Here is a 20,406-nt window from a genome sequence, read left to right on the forward strand (position 1 = left end):
GGCACATGCCACTCACCCTCCCTCTCCCCAGTACTCTACCTGTGGCCATGTGCCACTTGCCTTCCATCTCCCCAGTAATCCAGCCAGGGCCAGGGAAGGCTGAGGCACTACCCAATCAGTCTATAGTAGGGGGAGGCTCCCACAAGATCTCAGGCGGCAGGGACAGGGCTAGGGGCTTTCCTACCTCAGCACTAGTTTCACCCACAACCCATGACCACCTACTTGCTGCACCTATTCTGCTCTGATTGAGGAGGTGCTGAAGTGGACAAGAGAACCTGACTCTTCAACTTTGGTGGAAGGAGGAATCCCTGGCTCCATCTGTTGCTCTAGTGGGGAAGACGAGGCATTGCGTGGCATTGCAAAGGCCCTCCTCCAACCACCAGCACCCTCACTGCCTGAAGAAAGTGAAGAGGGGCCCTGGTCCTATTTTCCAAGGTGCATTGGTTTTGGGACCACCTGTTTTTGTTTAGAGGGGAAAATCCCTGCTTCACTACAAAAGGAATTTACTATTCATCTACATTTGGTAGGAATAATGTGAATGCAGCATCAAAGACTCTGAAATTGTGCTGCATACTGTACTGTCGGCACTACTTACAGTCTGACAAGCAGAAAGATTATTTCAGTGGGGAACCATTCATTGTGCAGCACTCTCCATATGAAACAATTACAGGTACATCTCAGATCAGCAACTGGATATTTCAGTATCCATTGCTCAACACTAAACAGTGTGAAGAAATTCATAATTGTCAAGAGTCAAACTAAACATTCCATTCAAAACACACATCTGGAGAACCTCCCCACTGAGTTAAGGAGAATAAGAAGCACTCATCTGAAGGAAATACCAGATTTAAGGTATTCCATTCAAAGGTGTTTAATTTGGACCCACAGTGTGAACGTATTATCTTTACAGTTTTCAGTTATATGACCACATATTATTTGTTTTCTCAGGACTGCTTCATATTGTCTCATGGTTGGGTAACCATATTGGTGGTTCATGCCTTTCTTTTGACAGTTCTTCCTGTGACTAGCAGACTGCAGGTCACCTTCACATAACACCTCAGTTATACACTTGGATATTCTGCACCCAACTTCTCTATGTGGAGATCCATCGTAGACTTATCACCCAGGGCCTTTAACTTGGTCCTGTAGATAAACCTTAGCTCCCATTCATTAAAGTCAAGGTTATTCAGCCAAGTTCCTTATATGAGAGAGACTGTTTCATTGAGGGCTGGTCAGCCTTTCTCTGTCCCTGCCACTCCAAATTTTTAATTCCATAGATCAGAGATTCCCCACTCCTTGTCTGCAAACCTCTGCCTGCTGGGCTGTGGCACTCTGCCAGACCATGCCCCTAGTCATGTGCCATGGTTGGAGCTGGGCCGCGGTGGGCTGTCCCTACTGGGGACATATGCAGTATAAAAAATGTTGGGAACCTCTGCCTTAGATGGTGATCCAAATCCCTTTCTCTGAAAGTAGTAAGTTTTTTGTTTTGTCCTACAAAGCTGTGGTTGTTCCACTACAATGCACTGTAGAAGGCTGAAGAAGATGTGGGGCAGAAGAACAGAGAGGGCAAAAGGAGCATCATGGGAAGGTAGAAGGAAAATAGACATAAGAGATAGGAGGAGAGGTTGGAGGGACAACCCAGAAGGAAGGGTCATGGGGTATGAGTAAAGGTAAATGTTTTTGGGAGAAAAGGCAGAGCGGTGAAAGGTAAAGACAGAAATCCTATCTTCCTTTTATCCAACACAAGCAGGAAATACTACTTCCAGACAAGGCAATTAAGGCACCTGGATGTGACAGGAATGATAGAGATGTTCATTGTACATAACCAAGGGTAACAAAACTAAAAAAATTAAAATGCCAAGGGGAAGAAAAGATGGACTGTCCCGTTTCTTTTGGCATTCAAATACAAGGTGGAACCTCTCTACACTGGGACTCTCTGGTCTGACAACTGGATCATGGATGTTCTAGGACAAGTGAGTCCTGGTGGAGGACTGGCCACTGGAATTCCTGCAGACTGGCTCTGGCCGGCCGCTGGACCAGGGCTGAGGGGATTGGTAGCAGGGGGAGCAGAAATGGTCCGGCAAATGGTCCTGGTCTGGCAAAATCCCTCATGTGGCAGCAGTCACGTTGTAAGGGTGTCAGACCAGGAAGGTCCAACCTGTGCTTCCCAATTGCTTCTACTGAATCTAGTGAGGGTTATTATCTTAGCCAACTCTCCAAACCTTCTGATGTTTGGCTGTCACAAATGCAAGAAAAGTAAGGCTTGGCTATATTATTGTACAAGTCTAGAGAAATATTCATTTTAATAGTGCTGTGCTGCCTGTGAAAGAATTTGCCTTGGGATTTACTGTAAGTATTACTGTCATTGTAGTGGATCTTGTAGTCCTTCACTCTGTATCTCGTTCCTAGTCCTAATGAATCTCTGTGGTATTCCTAAGCTCAGTGAAGGAATCTAAGTAATACACCAACAATTGGTCTGGAGCAATATTCTTTGAGCCAACATCCTAGTGCAAGGGACTAGAGGGCTGGCTAAACATCGAAGGAAAATATTTGGCTTCCAGTTGCTCCCTTCTGTATCTGGATGATGGAAATCATGAAGGCAAGGCCCATCTTTTTAATTTTGTTCTCAGTTACAGGCAGTCCCCAGGTTACATGGATCCGACTTACATCAGATCCCTACTTACAAACGGGGTGAGGCAACCCCGCACTAGCTGCTTCCCCCCAGCAGACCAGGGAGACGCGAAGATAGCGCCCCTCCTCCCCCAGCAAACCAGGGAGACGCAGAGCGGCTTTTCTCAGCAGACACCTCAGCTTGAGAATAAAGGACTGAGGGAAGTGAGGTGTGGGAGAATAAAACTGAGCTCTGGAGAAATGTTTGGCTAGAGTTTCCCCTAAAATATGTACCAGTTCCGACTTACATACAAATTCAACTTAAGAACAAACATACAGTCCCTATCTTGTATGTAACCCGAGGACTGCCTGTACTAATAAAAAGTCTATTGAAAACACACAAGCTGCTTGTATTGTCTCGGTTAACATTATGTTATGGTCAGATATGAAAAACATTTATTTGTCCAATATTAAGGAACCGTTTCATGCTCCAATGGCATGGTATTCAATGAAGGATCACCAAAGCATAACAGAAAGTTTCCAGCAACAATTATTAAGTTTGTTTCCTGCTTGTTGATTGAAACTTTATATTATACCACTGTCATTCTGGCATGAGACTTGAGTTTTTGCTGTGTTATCCTCTGTAGTTTTGAACACCTCTCTCTCTCTCTCTCTCCCTCTCTCTCTCTCTCTCTCAAGTTTATTATAAGAGTTTTCGGTCATGCAGGCTCCTGTTGATTTAAATAGCATACTGTAAAGTATATAGAGTAGTGGATATCAACAAAGTCATGTGTGCCAAGAAAGAAATATTCTCCTCTATATCTTTCTAAATGCCTCACTGGGTGAATGGCTGTCGGATGTCTAGCATTCTTCTTTGCTGGAGAAGCAGCTTGTCTCCTTCAAAGACAACTCCTGGATAAATATCTATCTTTTCCAGCTTTAACCCTGTAGAAAGAAGCATCCTTGAAACAATCAGTTTAGTGGACTCATTGCTGCCTAAGGGTTAGCTGCAAGATAAAACTGTGGGAAGCAATAGGTCATCTACACCGATTGCTGACAATTGATGGTGGAGATGGTACCATTTCCAAATGTAAACAAAGGCCTTTGTTTCTCTCTCTGACATGTCTTGATTCTGTTGAATAATTATTTGGAAACCTTCTCCTCAGTCTGACAGTAAAGATAGAAAATTAGGTGGGAAAGGAATATTTGCTGTGACCAGGTGCACTGACAGGGGGAGGTAAAGAGGGCAGTTGCCCCAGAGCCTGGCAATATAAAAGGTGCCTGGGGCTCATGGCCACCACTGCTACTAGTGCGATGGCAGCTAGAGCCCCAGGCAGCGTGCTCTGCACAGTGCAGAAGGGCTGACAGAGAGAGGCTAATCCTAGTCCAGCCCAATCCTGGTGTGCAGAGCTGTCCCCCTCCCGCACACTCTTGTCCAGTGGCCTGCCAACTCTGGCTGTGCCACAAATTAAGTAACTTGGAAAATATATTATAAAACAAAAGGACAAATATTTGCAGCAACATTATCCCTCAACTCCTGCCCCATAATTAGCTATAGATTATTAGTGGTAGGAATGCATTAAAAAAAGGTAAATAACATCTACTGTCTTAAAAATTGTATTGTCTTCCCCTTTCATATGTCTTTAAGCTAGTGGCCATCAACTGGTCGATTACGATTGACTGGTTGAACCTGGAGACTCTCCTGGCTGATAGAGGCAAGCTCCATGCCCTCCCTGAACCCACACTGCTACCGAAAGCAGCCAGCATGCCCCCATGGCCCTGGGAGTGGGAGGGAGAGGAGGGAACAGAGGTCTCTAAGCACTGTTCCTGCCTGCAAGTACCACCCCCGCTCCCCACAGCTCCTATTGGCTGGGAATAGGAACTGTAGCCAATGGGAGCTGCAAGAGTAGTGTCTGCAGAGAGGGGCCATGCATAGAGCCACGGGCTATAGGCTCCTTCTTGGCATGGCGTGGGGCTGGGGATGCCTGAGGTGGGCAGGTTCTGAATGGCTGTGCAGCGTGAAGGGCAGGAGTAGCATGAGTACAGCAGCCCAGCTATACTGGACCAGCACTTCTCTTCCACCATTCAACCTGCAGCCTCGTGAAAGCAGCTTCCTTCCCCCCTCCACCGCATCCCTCTGCCTCAGGCTTGAGCTCCCACCCAGAATTGGCTCCCTCTCTGCATATATCCCTCCTACACCCTATAGCCTCTGTGACAGTCCTGGCCCTCTTTTCCCAGAACCAGGACCCTGAGCACCCTAGTGCACCCAAATTCCCTGAACCAGCCCAGAGCTTACTCCTGCACACAAACTTCCTCCTAGAGCTTGAACCTCTCACCTCTCCTGCACCCCTGCCTCATGCTTAGCCCAGAGACCACTCCCATACTGCAAACCCCTCTGCCTCAGTCTAAAACCTGCACCCCTCTTGTACCCCAACCCTCTTCTCCAGCCCACTAAGAGTGAGTAAGGGTGGATGGGTGTTAACAAGGGGGCAATGAAGTGAGCATGGTGGGGGTTTGGGGAAGGGACGGGGCCTCATGAAAGGGGCAGGGTAGATCCTGGGTTGTTTTAAATACAAAAAGTTAGTTTGAGTGTAGAAGGTTTGGAGACCACTGCTTTAACCCATTCTTACCTTTTCAGTAACATCTTCAATTTGTTCCTCTTAGGGTTTATTTTGTCTTCCTATCTTTATTGTTGTTTGTACTGTAGACTGCAATAGCTATCCTCCCCCCCCCCCTTGTACTTTGGCATTTCTTTGTAGTTCTATTTTTTCCCCTCGGAGCTCTCCCTGGTCTCTTTTCTCTCATATTGTTTCTTCTGTTTGCTCTCCCCTGTAGTTGTTCTGCCTTTTCCTTGGCCTCTTTCCCATTACATCTTTTTTACTTTTTTCTCTACCCTGGATCCTTTTTAATGAGCACTGAACACAGCGGTTGTCTTAACTTTCTTCACAGTGCCTCAGTGGAGGGGTAGTAGTTTCTAAACAATAGCTGATCTTATTTCCCTTACTTAAAATAGTAGTGGGTTAGGTTTGGAGTTTTAGCCTGTGCTCTAAATTTCATACCTTGTGCTTAGTTAAACCAGATAATGTTTTACAAAATATCTTTGTAATAATTGTATGAGGCTGTAAACAAATTCCGTTTCCTTGGATCAGTTAAAAGACTTTTCTGAAAATTACCTTGGTCCAGGGAAAGATTTTTGGGACATTACTGAAAGGTTCATATCCAAGAGAAGATGAAGCCATTATGTACTGCGTTATCAGAATGGTACAGTTTCCCCAAATAAACTGGCATGCACTTCGGAGGAAAAAATACAGTTGCACGCCTCTCAGTTTCTTTGATGGATCTTTGAGGTGGCTGACAATAGAAGGAAATGAAGGCAAGAACTGGATGAGCAATATGCAGCACTCCCACAATTTGGAATAAGGATTGTTTCATTAAATGTGTTTGCAGCACTTACAATGGTAGAGGACCAAATCCCTGATTGGGGCCTCTAGGTGAAAGGCAAATAATAAACATAAAAAACATTTTAAAAAAACAGCTGAGGGAGGTAGTACCACACCAGAAAAAAAAAGAGCAGCTAGGTAGTTCAAGGTTGGGATTAGACCAAGAGGAGTTGCATCTTAACTGTGGATTCTCATTTGAAGAAGTGCTATGTGAGTTTGGCAGCAACTTGGCTATTAGTTTTTCTTACAGGAATAAATAAATGAATAGAATCATTCATCAAGCTAAGTTATAAAAATCTAATACAAAGGTGCATGAATATTTTTGTTCTAGACCTGTATTTTATTTTCTAGATGTGTTTTTTTTTCTCTTGCTCGTGTTTTTGAGCAACTTGCTAAAGAAACCTGTTTGTCCTCTGACTATTTCTGTCCCTTTCACAATCAGTGAGCTCAGGGAAGCAAAGATACTGCCTTTGTCTGCTGTGTTTTATTAATGTTTTAATTTGCATGAGGATATAGAATTCCTGAGTTATGAAAAGTGTTTCACAGATCTACTAATGAATGTTTTAAATCTATTGCCAAAATTAGGAATTATTTCTCCTGGGTTGTTTATAAGAGCTGTTTTTTTTACAGTCATTGTGGCTTATTAAAGATCAGTATCAGTATCTGTAGAATTTACATCCACATATTTAATTGCATCTTCCATCTTCCTTACTTGCTATGTGTCATGTCATCTTTGTTCTGCACAGAAAATGTAAAAAGATTAATTCTTCAATGGAAGGAGGAAGAAGAGCATTCTGAAGCTGCTTTACACACTGAATACTCAAATTGCCATTTAATTCGGCATATCATAGTACACAGTGCCTCAACTGTTTCTCAGCCATTCTTATTGAGTGCAGTAATTCTGCCTTAACATTATACAAAGATAGTGTTACCATTAAATATTTATGGACTCATGAAATGTTAACACATTGGGTTAATGCAAAATTCAACAAAATGCATTTGCCAGGAGCAGTGATATTGCTAAGATATTGCCGTTTCCCCCCTCTGCTTTCATTTGGTTTCTGCATTGATTTTATTACCTCCTTTCTTTAGCTGTATCGAAATCTGTGTCAGAAAAGCCCTCTGCTCCCATATGTAGATTTTCTGTTTTATTGTGTGTGTGTGTATGTGTGTGTGAGTGAGAGAGTGTGTGAGAGAAAGAGTGTGTGAGAGAAAAAGAGAGAGAGAGTGTGTGTGTGTGAGAGAGAGAGAAAGGGATTTCAATAATGAGAGGTGAAACAATGCATTTTCTGTCCAATCCCCAGCATTTGGGTCTGGGAACAGATCACTTTTTTCCTATGAGAAGGGCTCTAAAAGAAAGATATCTATTCCAGAATGCACAGTGGAGATGTTCACATGTTCCTAAAGGGTGACTGCAGGAATGTAAAACAAAAATTATATAGGCATTTCTTTGATTTGGCGCAGCTGTTATCCAGGTACGGCATTGACTAATTAGGTATGGTTTAATTCTAAACTTCTAGCAGAAAAAAGAACTCCTGGAGAGCACTGAACTACTTAAAGGTCAAGAGAATGGCTGCGTTTCTTCTTACACACCATCAGCTAAGAGACTAAATATCTGGAGGAAGGTGGCAGGACATACTGGTGATTCTTTAACCAATCTACATTTGTGTAACAGTCCTGTAGGATTTAATAGGGATACAACCATTAGAATTCTATGGAAATTATTGTAAGAAGCTACAGAATGAAATATTTTCTGTAGGTGTGGGTTGAGTTGTTTTCAGCGATCATATAGATTTCTATGGCAGGAGTTGTTATTCTCTATTTTGTGTAGTATTTGTGTGTTCTTTTTGTTTTTAACTCAACATATAAAATATTTTCTGTTACATTCTATACGATTTTTTTCTATAGGACAAGGTGATTGGCGCTTATAGAAATAGATAAGATTAGAAGACTACAAGATTAGAAGTGTTGCCTGGTTCAGGCCTTGCAGTGGAGGTGCATGCCTCCTACAGGCACTTCCCAGGGCAGTAGGTGGGGCCAGGACTGTAAGAATGTGCCTAACCCAGGACCGGGGGGGGGGGGGGGGGGGGGAAGAGGGCCACACAGGCCTCCCACTGGCATTCCTTGGCATGGGGGGGAGGCAGTGCAGGCTGGCTGGCTGCGGCCACACTGGGTGGCCCAGTGCTTGGGGATGGGGAGGGCTGTGGTTCCTGCAGTGGGGACCGGGGCTGCATTGTTCCTGGGAAAGGAGGGGCATGGAGGTGGAGCTGGGAGGGGGGAGGTATTTGTGGTCAGGGAGCCACTTACCTGGACCAATAATAGGCAAGATGTCAAGCCCCATCCCTAGTTGATCACTCTCTCGGTGGCGCAGCTGCCCCAGTGGTCACTCTGCAGTATAGCACTCCTCCAGTGGTAACTGTGAGTATAGCATCTCTGCGCTCAGCCCCCTCCCTTTCCATGTTATGGAAAATAATTGAATTCTAGACACATCCCAATGCATTGGCACCACCAAATCCTGGCCTTGCTTTGAGTTAGGATAAGAGGAAGCTGCATATTGAATTTGGTGGTCCTAGCTCTTACCTTTTTAGGGGGAGTTCTTAAACAGACTTGCAGACAGACAGACAGCTGGACTCACAGATAGACACACACATCTCTAGTAAGATGAAATCTGGGTTCCATTCAGGTCAACAGGACTTTTACTATTAACTTTGGGGCCAAGATTTTACCCCTGGAATGTTGAATGGTCTCCCACCACTTGTCTGACAAAGGCTGAGTCTGTTGATACCTTGGAGGATTGTTCAGACTCCATTTTCCCCTCACTTTCTTTGGTCATGTACCGTAATTGCTTCACAATGATTTTTTAAAATGTACAAATAAAGAATATGTCTAAGATTTATTTTTAATTAACTGTTCTGACAAGAGTCGATACTGTCCCCATTCTTGGCCCTACATCTCAAAATTCCCAGTTGTGCCATTACCGAAAAAAAAAAGATCATGTCAGGTTTGTTATTTGGTCCTAAGCTTCTGCCTTTAAGTCTCTTTAAAACCATAGATTTGGTTTGCCTCACAGCTATGGGATTAAGCCATTTTGAATTTTCCTATGTCATTTAAAAAACAATTCAAAGGCAAGGATATGGTGGGGAAGAGAGTTGAGAGAAAGAAATCCTACAGAGTAGAGAGTGGTGTCTGAACATTTGTTTCTCAAGTAAATTGAAAGAGCATCTGAGGTACTATGGTACTTAGGAAAAAATCTGCTTTGCTGTATATATTCCATCTGGCCATGCAGTAGTTGTTAGGGCATGTGTATATTTCTTTCTAAAAAGCAGGTCAAGAGTTTGTTATCACAACCTCAGTTCATGGTGGAAAGTTGTTAGGAATTAATTTTTGTTTTCTTTTGTTTTGAGATTCTATTTGATCCTATTTCTTTGCAGTCAAACTGAGAAAGAAGTCACTTCCAGTTTATGCAAAATTTGTACAGATTGAACCTCTCTAGTCTGGCACTCTCTGGTCCGGCAACATCCGTGGTCTGCCGTGATTTTAGTTAGTTGGATGTCCACTTATCATGGGTGTGGCTAAGTTTCCCAAGGTCCTGTAAAGTTTGTTTACAGCGACCAATCCTGGCTCTCAGTATTCTGTGCAGTTATTTAGCTCTAATTTATCCCTAAATATCTTCTAAAAACCCAGTATGCAGTGGAAGTGTTGGTAATGCTGCTAGACAATATTTATTTCCAGCAAATTCTCTGGTTTGGCACTGGTCAGGTCCCCAGGGTGCCAAACTAGAAAGGTTCAGGCTGTAGTATTGTCATAAATAATAGTCTCATCTTTGCATAATGACATTTTTAGGCCATATGTAATGCTCGGGCTTTGTCTAAAATAAGAGTTACATCACTTCACAAAGTATAACATTAATTAAAAAAAAAAGAAGCCGTGTTCCATATTCAAAAGACTTGTTGCCCTTGGGTGTGTTTCATTTGTAGCCTTTATAGTGAACTGTTCCTGAACAGGAGTGTTGTGAGTAAGAGTAATTCTTCCACTCTACTCTGCACTGATTAGGCCTCAGTTGAAGCATTGTGTCCAGTTCTGGGCATCACATTTCAAGATAGATGTGAAGAAACTGGAGAGGGTCCTGAGAAGAGAACAAAAATTATTAAAGGTCTAGAAAATATGAGCTACGAGGGAAGACTGATAGAATTGGATTTGTTTAGTTTGCGAAAGAGAAGACTGAGTGGGGACATTATAGCTGTTTTCAAATATCCAAAAGGGTGTTACAAGGAGAAGGGAGAAACATTGTTCTCCTTGGCCTCTGATGATAGGACAACAAGCATTGGTCTTAAATTGCAGTAAGGGAGGTTTAGGTTGGACATTTGGAAAAACTTCCTAACTGCCAGGGTGGTTAAACACTGGAATAAATTGCCTTGGGAGGTTGTAGAATATAGATAATTGGAGATATTGAAGAGCAGATTAGATGGACATCTATCAGGGACGATCTGATGGCATTTGGTCCTGCTGCGAGGGCAGGGGACCAGACTTGATGACCTCTCAAGATCCCTTTCAGTTCTAGAATTCTATGATTCTGTGAATAATTTACTGAAATCTTTTTCATGCATAAACCTGCACTATAAGTACAATGAAATCTTCATACCTTGTTATTTTAATATGACTTAAATAGGCTTTATGGGTATAGATCTTTTTGCTTGAGTTCTGGGTTCATCAATCTTCGTTCTTATTTTTAATTGTTCTACATTATTTTAAAAAATTGAATTTCCTTTTTCACAGCACACACAAAATTAAATTAAAAATGATCTTCTTTGCTGCTGGTTTCCATTCTAATTTCTGCATTCAGAGTTGGAATCAGAGCAGCAATGTTCTATTGGAATGACAGTGCTTCAAAAATGGTCATGTTTGAACATGAGACACTATTGGTGGTTGTTCGCTGGGAGTCAGTAAAATGAATAGGAACATATCCTCCTCTTTTTCAACAGATTATCGTAAATTAATCTTAATATTTATTTTAATATCTGGGGCCAAAACCCTAATTTGAGACTGAGACGACTTTTAAAGAACTAAGGCAATCATGTGGTCACCGATATGCCGAGCACGGAGAACATTTCTTCAAACACACATGTTGTTCACATAAATGAACTTCCATTTTGGTTTCCACTTCAGATTGTCTTGGAAAACAGCAGCCGGGAAGACAAGCATGAATGTCCCTTTGGCCGCAGTAGCATTGAGCTGACAAAGATGCTGTGTGAAATCATGAAAGTAGGAGAACTACGTAAGTCTAGCCTGTTTATTTAAACAAACTTTTAAGCTTAAGATGCAGATCTGTGTGATTCTTGGCATTGTTTTCCAAAACTTTTTTTTCTGGGGGTGATATATGGATCCCCAGCAATGGATTAAATGATACATTAGTTCATTTCATTAGAAGCACATGCCATTGTGATCCTGTTTTGCATATGCTTAATAATTGAGTATTGTACCAATTGCAACTTGCTGTATTAATTCCAATGTTTTTTTGGCAAATTGTGTGCATTACCACATGTGCATATAATAAGGGAAATGGGCATCCCTACTGTAAATCCTTTCAGACACTTAGGAAGCCTGTTAGTGCATCAGGGTTATTATACTAGCTATATGTGGGTGTTATGAATACTTCCCTCAGAGTCCATACTGGGCCAGTTCCCCAGCAGGATACTTCCAGAACACTAAGCAACTTGTCTCTTTTGGTTAAGAGATAATACCTAAGTCCTGGCTTCTTGTGGTCACTGCAAGATCATCTGACTTTTGCCCAATTATGGTGGTAACTCCAGTGTCCTAGAAAAATTGGGTAATTCTATTTTTTTATTTACATTTTCTCTTCTGTTGAATACAATACTGTATTCTTGACATGCTGTTATACATTGTGCAAGATTGCTATGTGCTGCTTGATCGTTGTCAGTTGTTATCCAGAGAGAGTTACATTTTGGGTGTGATGTTCCAGGTCCCCAGATAAAATATTTGATATTTCAGCCCATACTTAGCTTGCTGAATGTTTTCTCACGTAGCAATCCCACTGATTTAATGAGGCTGCACATGTACATTTGCACTAGCAAACAGGGCCAGATTTCAAGTATGCACAATAGGCATGTGCCTAGGCACGCTGGCATTCTAGGGGTACCTAAACGTTAAAAATGGGTTAAAAGTTTTATTTTTTATGAAAAACACGTTGTATGCTGTGGGGAAGGGGCTGAAGATGCCGCATTTAGGGGCTCATAAGTTAGAAATCCAGTCCTGCAAGTAAACCCATAGGTTGTAAATACATTACAGTATTTAAACTCTACATAAATGTCAGCTATTAGAGTTATCATGTACTGTAACTGTGAGCTGTAGAATAACAAAATTATAATATAAAGTTAATGGTATGATTTCAAGCAGTTTACAATTAGTTTTGAGTACTATATCTCTATAAAGAAAAATAATATATTAAAAAATCCCAGAAAATCATTTCTTAGCTAGTATAGAGTAGCAACGTAAGACTCAGTGTATTATGTATCATTTCAGTTACAAATCAGTATTATTATCGTTACTGTCTTTGCCGACAAACATTGCCACAAGTTTTGTTTCCATAAGCCCACGTTGGCAGCATAGCTGTGCTATTTAATTTATACTGCACACGTTATTTTCTTACATTCTCTATGCTAATCAAGATTTTTCCTTTCCTGTTGCCCCCAAGCCCACTGCAGCAGACTGCAACAAATCTGAGGAAATCAGAAAAGAGAGCACTAATAGTTGTAAGAGTTACTCTGGTTCTTATTCCCACAGGCTCTGCAACATAAATCGGAAATTCAATTTAGAAAGTCTGATTTGGCTGATACTTCATCTAGTGCTTTTAAGTGCAGCATGCCAAGAGAACAGCACACCAAAGGCAAAATTCTTCCCTGTGCAGAGAATAGCCTTGTGCTTAAAGCATTCAAAATAGCTGCTCAGACTCTGATGCATTCAAGATAATAACATAGTATCATATTTGAATTCCAGCATAAAAAAGCCCCCATTGAAAGGTATAAGAAAATGAACAGTACAGACCAGAGACTGTTATAGAAGTACAGGCAGTCCCCGGGTTACTTACAAGATAGGGACTGTAGGTTTGTTCAGAAGTTGAATTTGTATGTAAGTCGGAATTGGTACATATTGTAGGGGAAACTCTAGCCAAACATTTCTCCAGAGCTCAGTTTTATTCTCCCACTCCTCACTTCCCTCAGTCCTTTATTCTCAAGCTGAGGTGTCTGCTGAGAAAAGCCGCTCCGCATCTCCCTGGTTTGCTGGGGGGGGGGGAGGGGCACTAGCTTCGCGTCTCCCTAGTCTGCTGGGGGGAAGCAGCTAGTGCGGGGTTGCCTCACCCCGTTTGTAAGTAGGGATCCGATGTAAGTCGGATCCATGTAACCCGGGGACTGCCTGTACTGTAATAGGACTGAAGAGACACCACAATTGTACAGCTTGAACCTCTAATCCGACATTTTTGGAATCTGACTACTGCTGACTCAGAGAATTTGCCAAACCACAGAAGGTCAATATTGTCTAGCAGCATTACCAACATGTCCACTGCGTACTGGGCTCTTAGAATACATGTAGGGGTGAATTAGAGCTAAATAGCAGCAAAGAACACTGAGAGCCAGGACTGGTGACTGTAAATAAACTTTATGGGACCGTGGAAAACTTGGTCACCTCCATGATAAGTGGACATCTGGCTAACTAACATCATGCTGGACCACAGATGTTGCCAGACTGGAAAGTGCTGGACTAGAGAGGTTCAACCTGTAGTTGGATATACTGTCCTGGGTATTTCCCCCCAAATTATCTTACTGCCACTGGCTAGACTGTAAGACTGCAGAGTTTCATATGTGCAACTGCTGGCTTGTGTGAAGTCTTTGCTGGTAAATTTTGGCTGAGGAGAATAAGAAGCTTTGATCTTTTTTCTATGATTGATATCCTGGTTTCTCCATACTTAGGTGTTTTCCAGTGCACAATAACATCAGTATCCATTAGTACTACTATAGCACCTTCAAACAGTGATATATCACCCATTCCACATCAATGTTTTGGCACCCTGTTTGAAGAGGTGTAGTACAATAGAAAGATTGTGAGATTGGTTGGCTTGTTTCTATTCAGTTAAAATATGTGTTAATAAAAATGAATACATAAAGAATTTTGGTTTTTTTTTTAAACCTAATACATATTTGGTATAGGGTTTTGGAGGAAGGAATCTGGGAAAGCAGGAAAAGGGAGCACTGAGAGGTCCAAACCTGGGAAAAGTGGACAATAAGAGATATCAGGAATAGAATGTTTGGGGCAGGGAAGCAAAGATTAAGAGAGTCTTGGTTGGCAGCAGTGAGTTGGCTTCTAATTGGAATGGCCATTATCTTGTATGGTACTGGTCATTCCAGGGAATTGTAACTTCTGGACACTTTAATCTTTTGGTACAATTTTTCAATGTCAGGTGTTTGAAGAGCCCTGGGTGAGATTGAGTGCTCTTCCATGTGTTTTTAAATAGTTTGATATTAGGCAAACTAATGAAGCTTAAGGTGAGGAAATATGCTTTTTGTCACTATTCAGCATAAGTGTATGCTTACCTAGAGATAGATTTGCTGATGGGCAAATGCTTTTTAGCATCCCAGTAAAATTGGATTTTGCTTTGATCAAGTTTTACAGCCTGTTGAATGCTATTCTCCAGACGCAGAGTATTTGGCACAGAGTTTGTCTGTAAGCGTGTACATTGTGTAGCCAAGGTTCATAAAAGTCAGGATTCATTAAAAAGCATTGGCTTGGTTCTTCAGTTGGTAGATAATTGCCTGAATGAAGCTACACTTATGTACACCAACTGTGGATCTGGCCTATTATGTAGTTATATACTGCCTCATAATAAATGCACATGAGTAAAGTTGAATGTGCTGTGATAGTTATTCACTCTTGAGTATCTAATTGTGCAAACTTAATGATTTTAATATGGTTGTTTATGTAGAATTGCAACTATAAGGTCATTTACAAGGCCATAATGAAATAAAATGGTGTCTTATAACATATATGAGGATAAAAAACTCTTCTAAAACAATATATGTTGTTGTATATGTTAGATCCTTTGTGGTCAGCAAACAAGTACCACTTTTTATTATACTGAGAAGTGCAAACTAGAACTGACATTTAGGAGCACATGTATGGAAACTTTCCTTTTCAATTGAAAATAAAGGCTGTGTTGCTGATCTGGAGTCTTAAAATGAGCCGTTACATTCTAAGTCAAGGGTGTCTCACAGGTATAATGCTTTGTGTTTCCAAATGTGCTTTCAGGCTGCATCGGTTTCTCCTTTAGAAATTCATAGCTAGCCATTATTGTATTGGACTGCAGGATATTTTTTACAGTTTCTAAAGTGTATAATTTAAACGGCACAAAAAATTACTTTCTGCTCCTGAAATATTTAATGGTAGAAACTTTCTTTAAAGTGTGAAACTGATAAATCTTTCTTCATAAATAATGGACAGTCTAGAAGCATTTGACTCTCATTATTTTCTGTTTGCTCAGCTATATTAAATACCATGAGATGATAAAAAGATAAATCCTGAATTTCCTATGGGTTTTTGTAAAGCATCCCACTCATCCAAGGAAAGTGTTGAGGGGTAGACTAAGCACATATATTGTGTCTGGCTTTTGCAGTTCTCCAGATTCATGTATCTGAATTTTTATTTGACCTCATTCTCAACTTGGGTAATCAGGCTCCAGTTAGGTAAAGCACTTAAGGATAAGCTTAAAGCCAAATCCCAAGTCAACGAAGCATAAGCACATGCTTAAAATTCTGCGTATGTTGAGTGCATTCCTAAACCAGGCTTCCAAAACAGGGCAGCTGAAATATTAGGAAATATTAATGTTAAACAGAACTAGAACAGGGTCTGTCCCTTTTACCCATTGGTAGGGTGGCCAGGTGTCCAGTTTTGAACCAGACAGTCCAGTATTTGAGCTTACTGTTCGGGGAAACAAATTCAGAAAATATAATTGTCCAGTATTTTCTAAATAAGATGTAATGTAGATTGTGATGTAATGTCAGGTGTGTCCGGTACTTTTGTTGAAACCATCTTGCAACTTTACCCATTGGCCTCAATGGTTCCTGAATCGGGATAATTTCCTGGATTGGGGCTGTGATGGAGGAACACATTCAACATTAGTCTTATATTGTAGCTATTGTGAGAAACTTTAGGGTAAGAGAGAGGTTTTGCAGTTGGACATGAATCTGATAAGGCCTGCAGTAACTTTGATTACCTCTGTAAGGAAGTTTTGTACTTTGTTAAAGCTCTGTCTCTTGGTATCATGTGTAGGGTTACCAACTTTCTGATTGCCAAAAACTGAACACCCTTTCCCCACCCCAGTCCAACCCATTCTCTGAAACACCGCCCCTGCGGTCTCCATTCCCCCTCCCTCCATCACTCATTCTCTCCCACCCTTGTTCAGTCATTGGGACAAGATTGGGGTGTGAGGGGTGGTGGTGCTGGTGTGGGTTCAAGGATGAGGAGTTGGGATTGGAGGGGGCTCCGAGCTGAGGCCGAGGAGTTAGGTGTGTGAGAGAGAGCTCAGGACTGTGCCAGATGATTGGGGTGTGGGCCCTGGGAGGAAATGTGGGTGAAGAATTGAGCTCAGGAATGGGGCAGGGAGTTGGGGCATAGGGTGGTGGTTCCAGGTGCAGCAGGGTTCTGGTGATGATTACCTCAGGCAGTTCCTGGAAGCCACAAGCATGTCCTTCTGACTCCTAGTTGAAGGCACAGCTGGCCCTGCGTGCTGCCACACAATACCCAATTTTAGCAAGTAATTGGTGGTATCCCTAATTTGACTAAAGGAGTCAGGTTAATAATGGCCACAGAGGAAACTGATGTCAGAGTTGGGATGAAAACTGAGCAGTTCTTTGTTTGCCATGTTGTGTGTTTAGACCACTAGATCAAGGTGGGCCACACCAAGAATTTTGGTAAGTGGTCAGGTGTAGGAGGGGATGTGGGATCTGAGAGGGAGTTTGGGTCCAGGAGGGGGTTCTGACATGGGGGCAGGAAGTTGCAGTGTGGAAGGGAGTGCAAGGTTCAGGCTCTGGCCCTGGCCAGGAGGTATTTACTATAGACACCTCCCAGTCAGTGGTACAATGGGGCACTCAGGCAGGCAGGCTGCCTACCTTCTACAGTGCCCCCACACCACTCAAAGTGGTTGGCTGCTGCTGGCAAACACATATCTGCAATCCTCCTGGGAATAAGGAGGCAGCAGGTTTCCATCCACTGCCTGTACCCACAAGTACTGCTCTGCAGATCCCGTTGGCAGAAATCGGCCAATGGGAGCTGTGAGGATTCATCCCCTGTTGCCCATTCCCAACTTTTGATAGAGGCTAGAGACACCATTCCTACCTGTCTTGTCTAATAGCCACTGATAGACCTGTACTCCATGAATTTACCTAGTTCTTTTTTGACTCCTCTTAAAGTCCTGCTCTTTACAACATCCTCTGGCAAGGAGTTCCACAGGTTGACTACGTGTTGTGTGAAGAAACATTTTATTTTGTTGGTTTTAAATCTTCTACCTATTAATGTCATTTGGGGTACATCTACACTGCACACTTACTTCGAAATAAGCTATTCCAGAATAGTTATTCCAAAATAGCATGTCTACTCTGCAGGGAAGCCTCAAAATTAGTCAGAGGCAGGTTTCCCTAATGTAGGCATGCTATCTCGATTTAGAGCCCCTGGAGGCATTGGGGAGGAATAACTTAGAATGGCCCTGGTGAGGGGCTATTTCGAAATAGAAGCAGTGGAGCATCTACACGTGCCTTATTTTGAAATAGCTATTTTGGAAAAGACATTATTCCTCATAGAATGAGGTTTACAGATTTCGGAATAAGCTATCCGTTATTTTGAAATTATTTCAAAATAATGGAATGGCTGTGCAGTCGCTCACATTGTTATTTTGAAATAACTCTGTTTATCGAAATAACGGTGCAGTGTTGATGCACCCTTGACGACCCCTAGTTCTTATGATATGGGAACAAGTAAATAAGTTTCGTCTATACTAGTAATGATTTTATAGACCTCAATCATATCCACCCCAGTCTCCTCTTTTCTAAGCTGAGAAGTCCCAGTTTTATTAATCTCTCCTCATATGGCACCCGTTCTCTAATAATTTGTGTTGCCCTTTTTTAAACCTTTTCCAGTGCCAATATATCTTTTTTTAGATGAGGTGACCACATCTGTACACAATATTTAAGATATGGGCATACCATGGATTTATATACAGGCAATAAGATATTGTCTGTGGGTATGTCTACACTACCCCGCTAGTTCGAACTAGGAGGGTAATATAGGCATACCGCACTTGCAAATGAAGCCCGGGATTTGAATTTCCCGTGCTTCATTTGCATAAGCGGGGCTCCGCCATTTTTAAATCCCCATTCGAACCCTGTGCAGCGCGGCTACACGGGGCACGAACTAGGTAGTTCGAACTAGGTTTCCTAGTTCGAACTACCGTTACTCCTCATGGTTCGAGCTGCATGGGGTTCGAACGAGCGGGGATTTAAAAATGGCGGAGCCCCGCTTATGCAAATGAAGCCCGGGAAATTCAAATCCCGGGCTTCATTTGCAAGTGCGGTATGCCTACATTACCCCGCTAGTTTGAACTAGCGGGGTAGTGTAGACATACCCTGTCTTATTCTCTAACCCTTTTTTAATGATGCCTAACATTCTGTTTGCTTTATTGACTGCCACAGCACATTGAGTGTATGTTTTCAGAGAGGTATCACAATGACTCCAAGAGCTCCCTCTTGAGTGGTAATAGCTAAATTAATCCCCATTATTTTATATGTATAGTTGAGATTAAATTTTCCAATATGCATTACTTTGCATTTATCAATATTAAAATTCATTTGACATTTTGTTGCCCAGTCACCTAGTTTTGTGAGGTCCTTTTGAAGCTCTTCATAGTCTGTTTTGGACTTATCTTGATCAGATCGGTATCCTCTGCAAATTTTGCCACCTCACTGTTTACTCCTCTCTCTAGATTATGTATGAACAGTGCTATTTTTGTGACAGTACGCACCAGTATGGTGTGCCAGCACCTTTTTTTGGGAGCACTCATGCCATGTTGCTTTCCCCTGGCACAGCCCCCTGCCAGTCCTGGGAGCACTTACGCCGCACATTCTGGCACCCCCCTCCCCCCCCCAGAAAAAGCACTATGTATGAATATGTTGAATTGGGTCGGTACTGAGAGAGTTTCAGATTGTTAGGAATCTTTTAAAAAGGGATAGTAAATAAGACAGAGAATATCTTATTCCCTTATATAAATCCATGGTACGCCCGCATCTTGAATGCTGCATGCAAATGTGGTCGCCACATATCAAAAAGATATCTTGGCATCGGCGTTTACTCCCCACCCCTAAAAGTTTGCATGGAGACATGCTTGCTAGTGGCAGACGACCACTTCCAGGAGTGACGGCTGGCAGACAGGCAGTGTGCCTGAGTGCCTCAGTATGCCATGGGAATTTTAGTGGTCTAGGCTGGAGGGAAATGTTTGGTGAGCCAAATTTTGCCTCCCCCTGCAGTAGACTATGGCCCCTTCCCTTGCATTGTTAGCTATTACTAGTATTATTTATTTGTATACAAAATTGCTTCATAGTTTTCAATGCTTCTTGCTCGTTTTCCACACTGCACTGTTTTTAAAGTCAAATTTCAACTGAAACTGCCACATTGAAACTGACAAAAAACCCACCAGGCTCAGAGATTAGTCTTTGTACAAATGAAGACTAAAGATTGCAGTGGTGAATGTTACGAAGGCAGCTTTTGTGTTGACTTTTCTCATTACGAGTACCAGATTTACATTTGGATGCCATTTATAAGCCTACATGCTATGCCTTCCCATTATTCTCTAGCAAATCATGCCAGGCTTAGAATAGTTTATGAGTGTGTTGTAATGAAAGACAGATGTTGAACTCCATGTTGCCTTTTGATCGTTTTGATGGGTGATGGTTACGGTTTGCACTTGAATTTTACTACAAACCACCTAGGTTTTTATATCACTCACAGTGTATTTCATCCTAGAGCTTGCGTTAAATAAAACTATTTCATTGGTATGATTTTTCTGTGGTTTTTTTTGTTTGTTTTGATTTAATTGCAGTGAATTTCATTCAGTCATGCGTTAGCATTAGTCTTGATCATTTTACACGGTGTTGTTTTCTTAAAGTGTCAGTATATTATTGTGAGATTACCCAGGATACATTCTGGACTGATGAACGTGACCTCAGTTCTGCAGCCTGGGCTATCTTTTACACTGTTTTGCTGTCTCCTCGCATAAAGCTCCCAATATGTATGTTACCTC

General features: G+C 42.0%; 1 protein-coding gene across 2 annotated transcripts in view; it reads left to right on the top strand.

Annotated features, from left to right (window-relative positions):
* Positions 1 to 20,406, top strand: part of ELMO1 (engulfment and cell motility 1) — a 449,588-nt gene that overhangs the window by 230,330 nt on the left and 198,852 nt on the right. For both annotated transcript variants that reach the window (XM_075921743.1, XM_075921744.1), the window contains exon 15: positions 11,217 to 11,325. In XM_075921743.1, coding sequence (XP_075777858.1) covers positions 11,217 to 11,325 — 109 coding nt within the window. The remainder of the gene's footprint in view (positions 1 to 11,216; positions 11,326 to 20,406) is intronic.

Source organism: Pelodiscus sinensis, chromosome 2 (genome assembly GCF_049634645.1).
Source record: "Pelodiscus sinensis isolate JC-2024 chromosome 2, ASM4963464v1, whole genome shotgun sequence".
NCBI classification, from domain to species: domain Eukaryota; kingdom Metazoa; phylum Chordata; order Testudines; family Trionychidae; genus Pelodiscus; species Pelodiscus sinensis.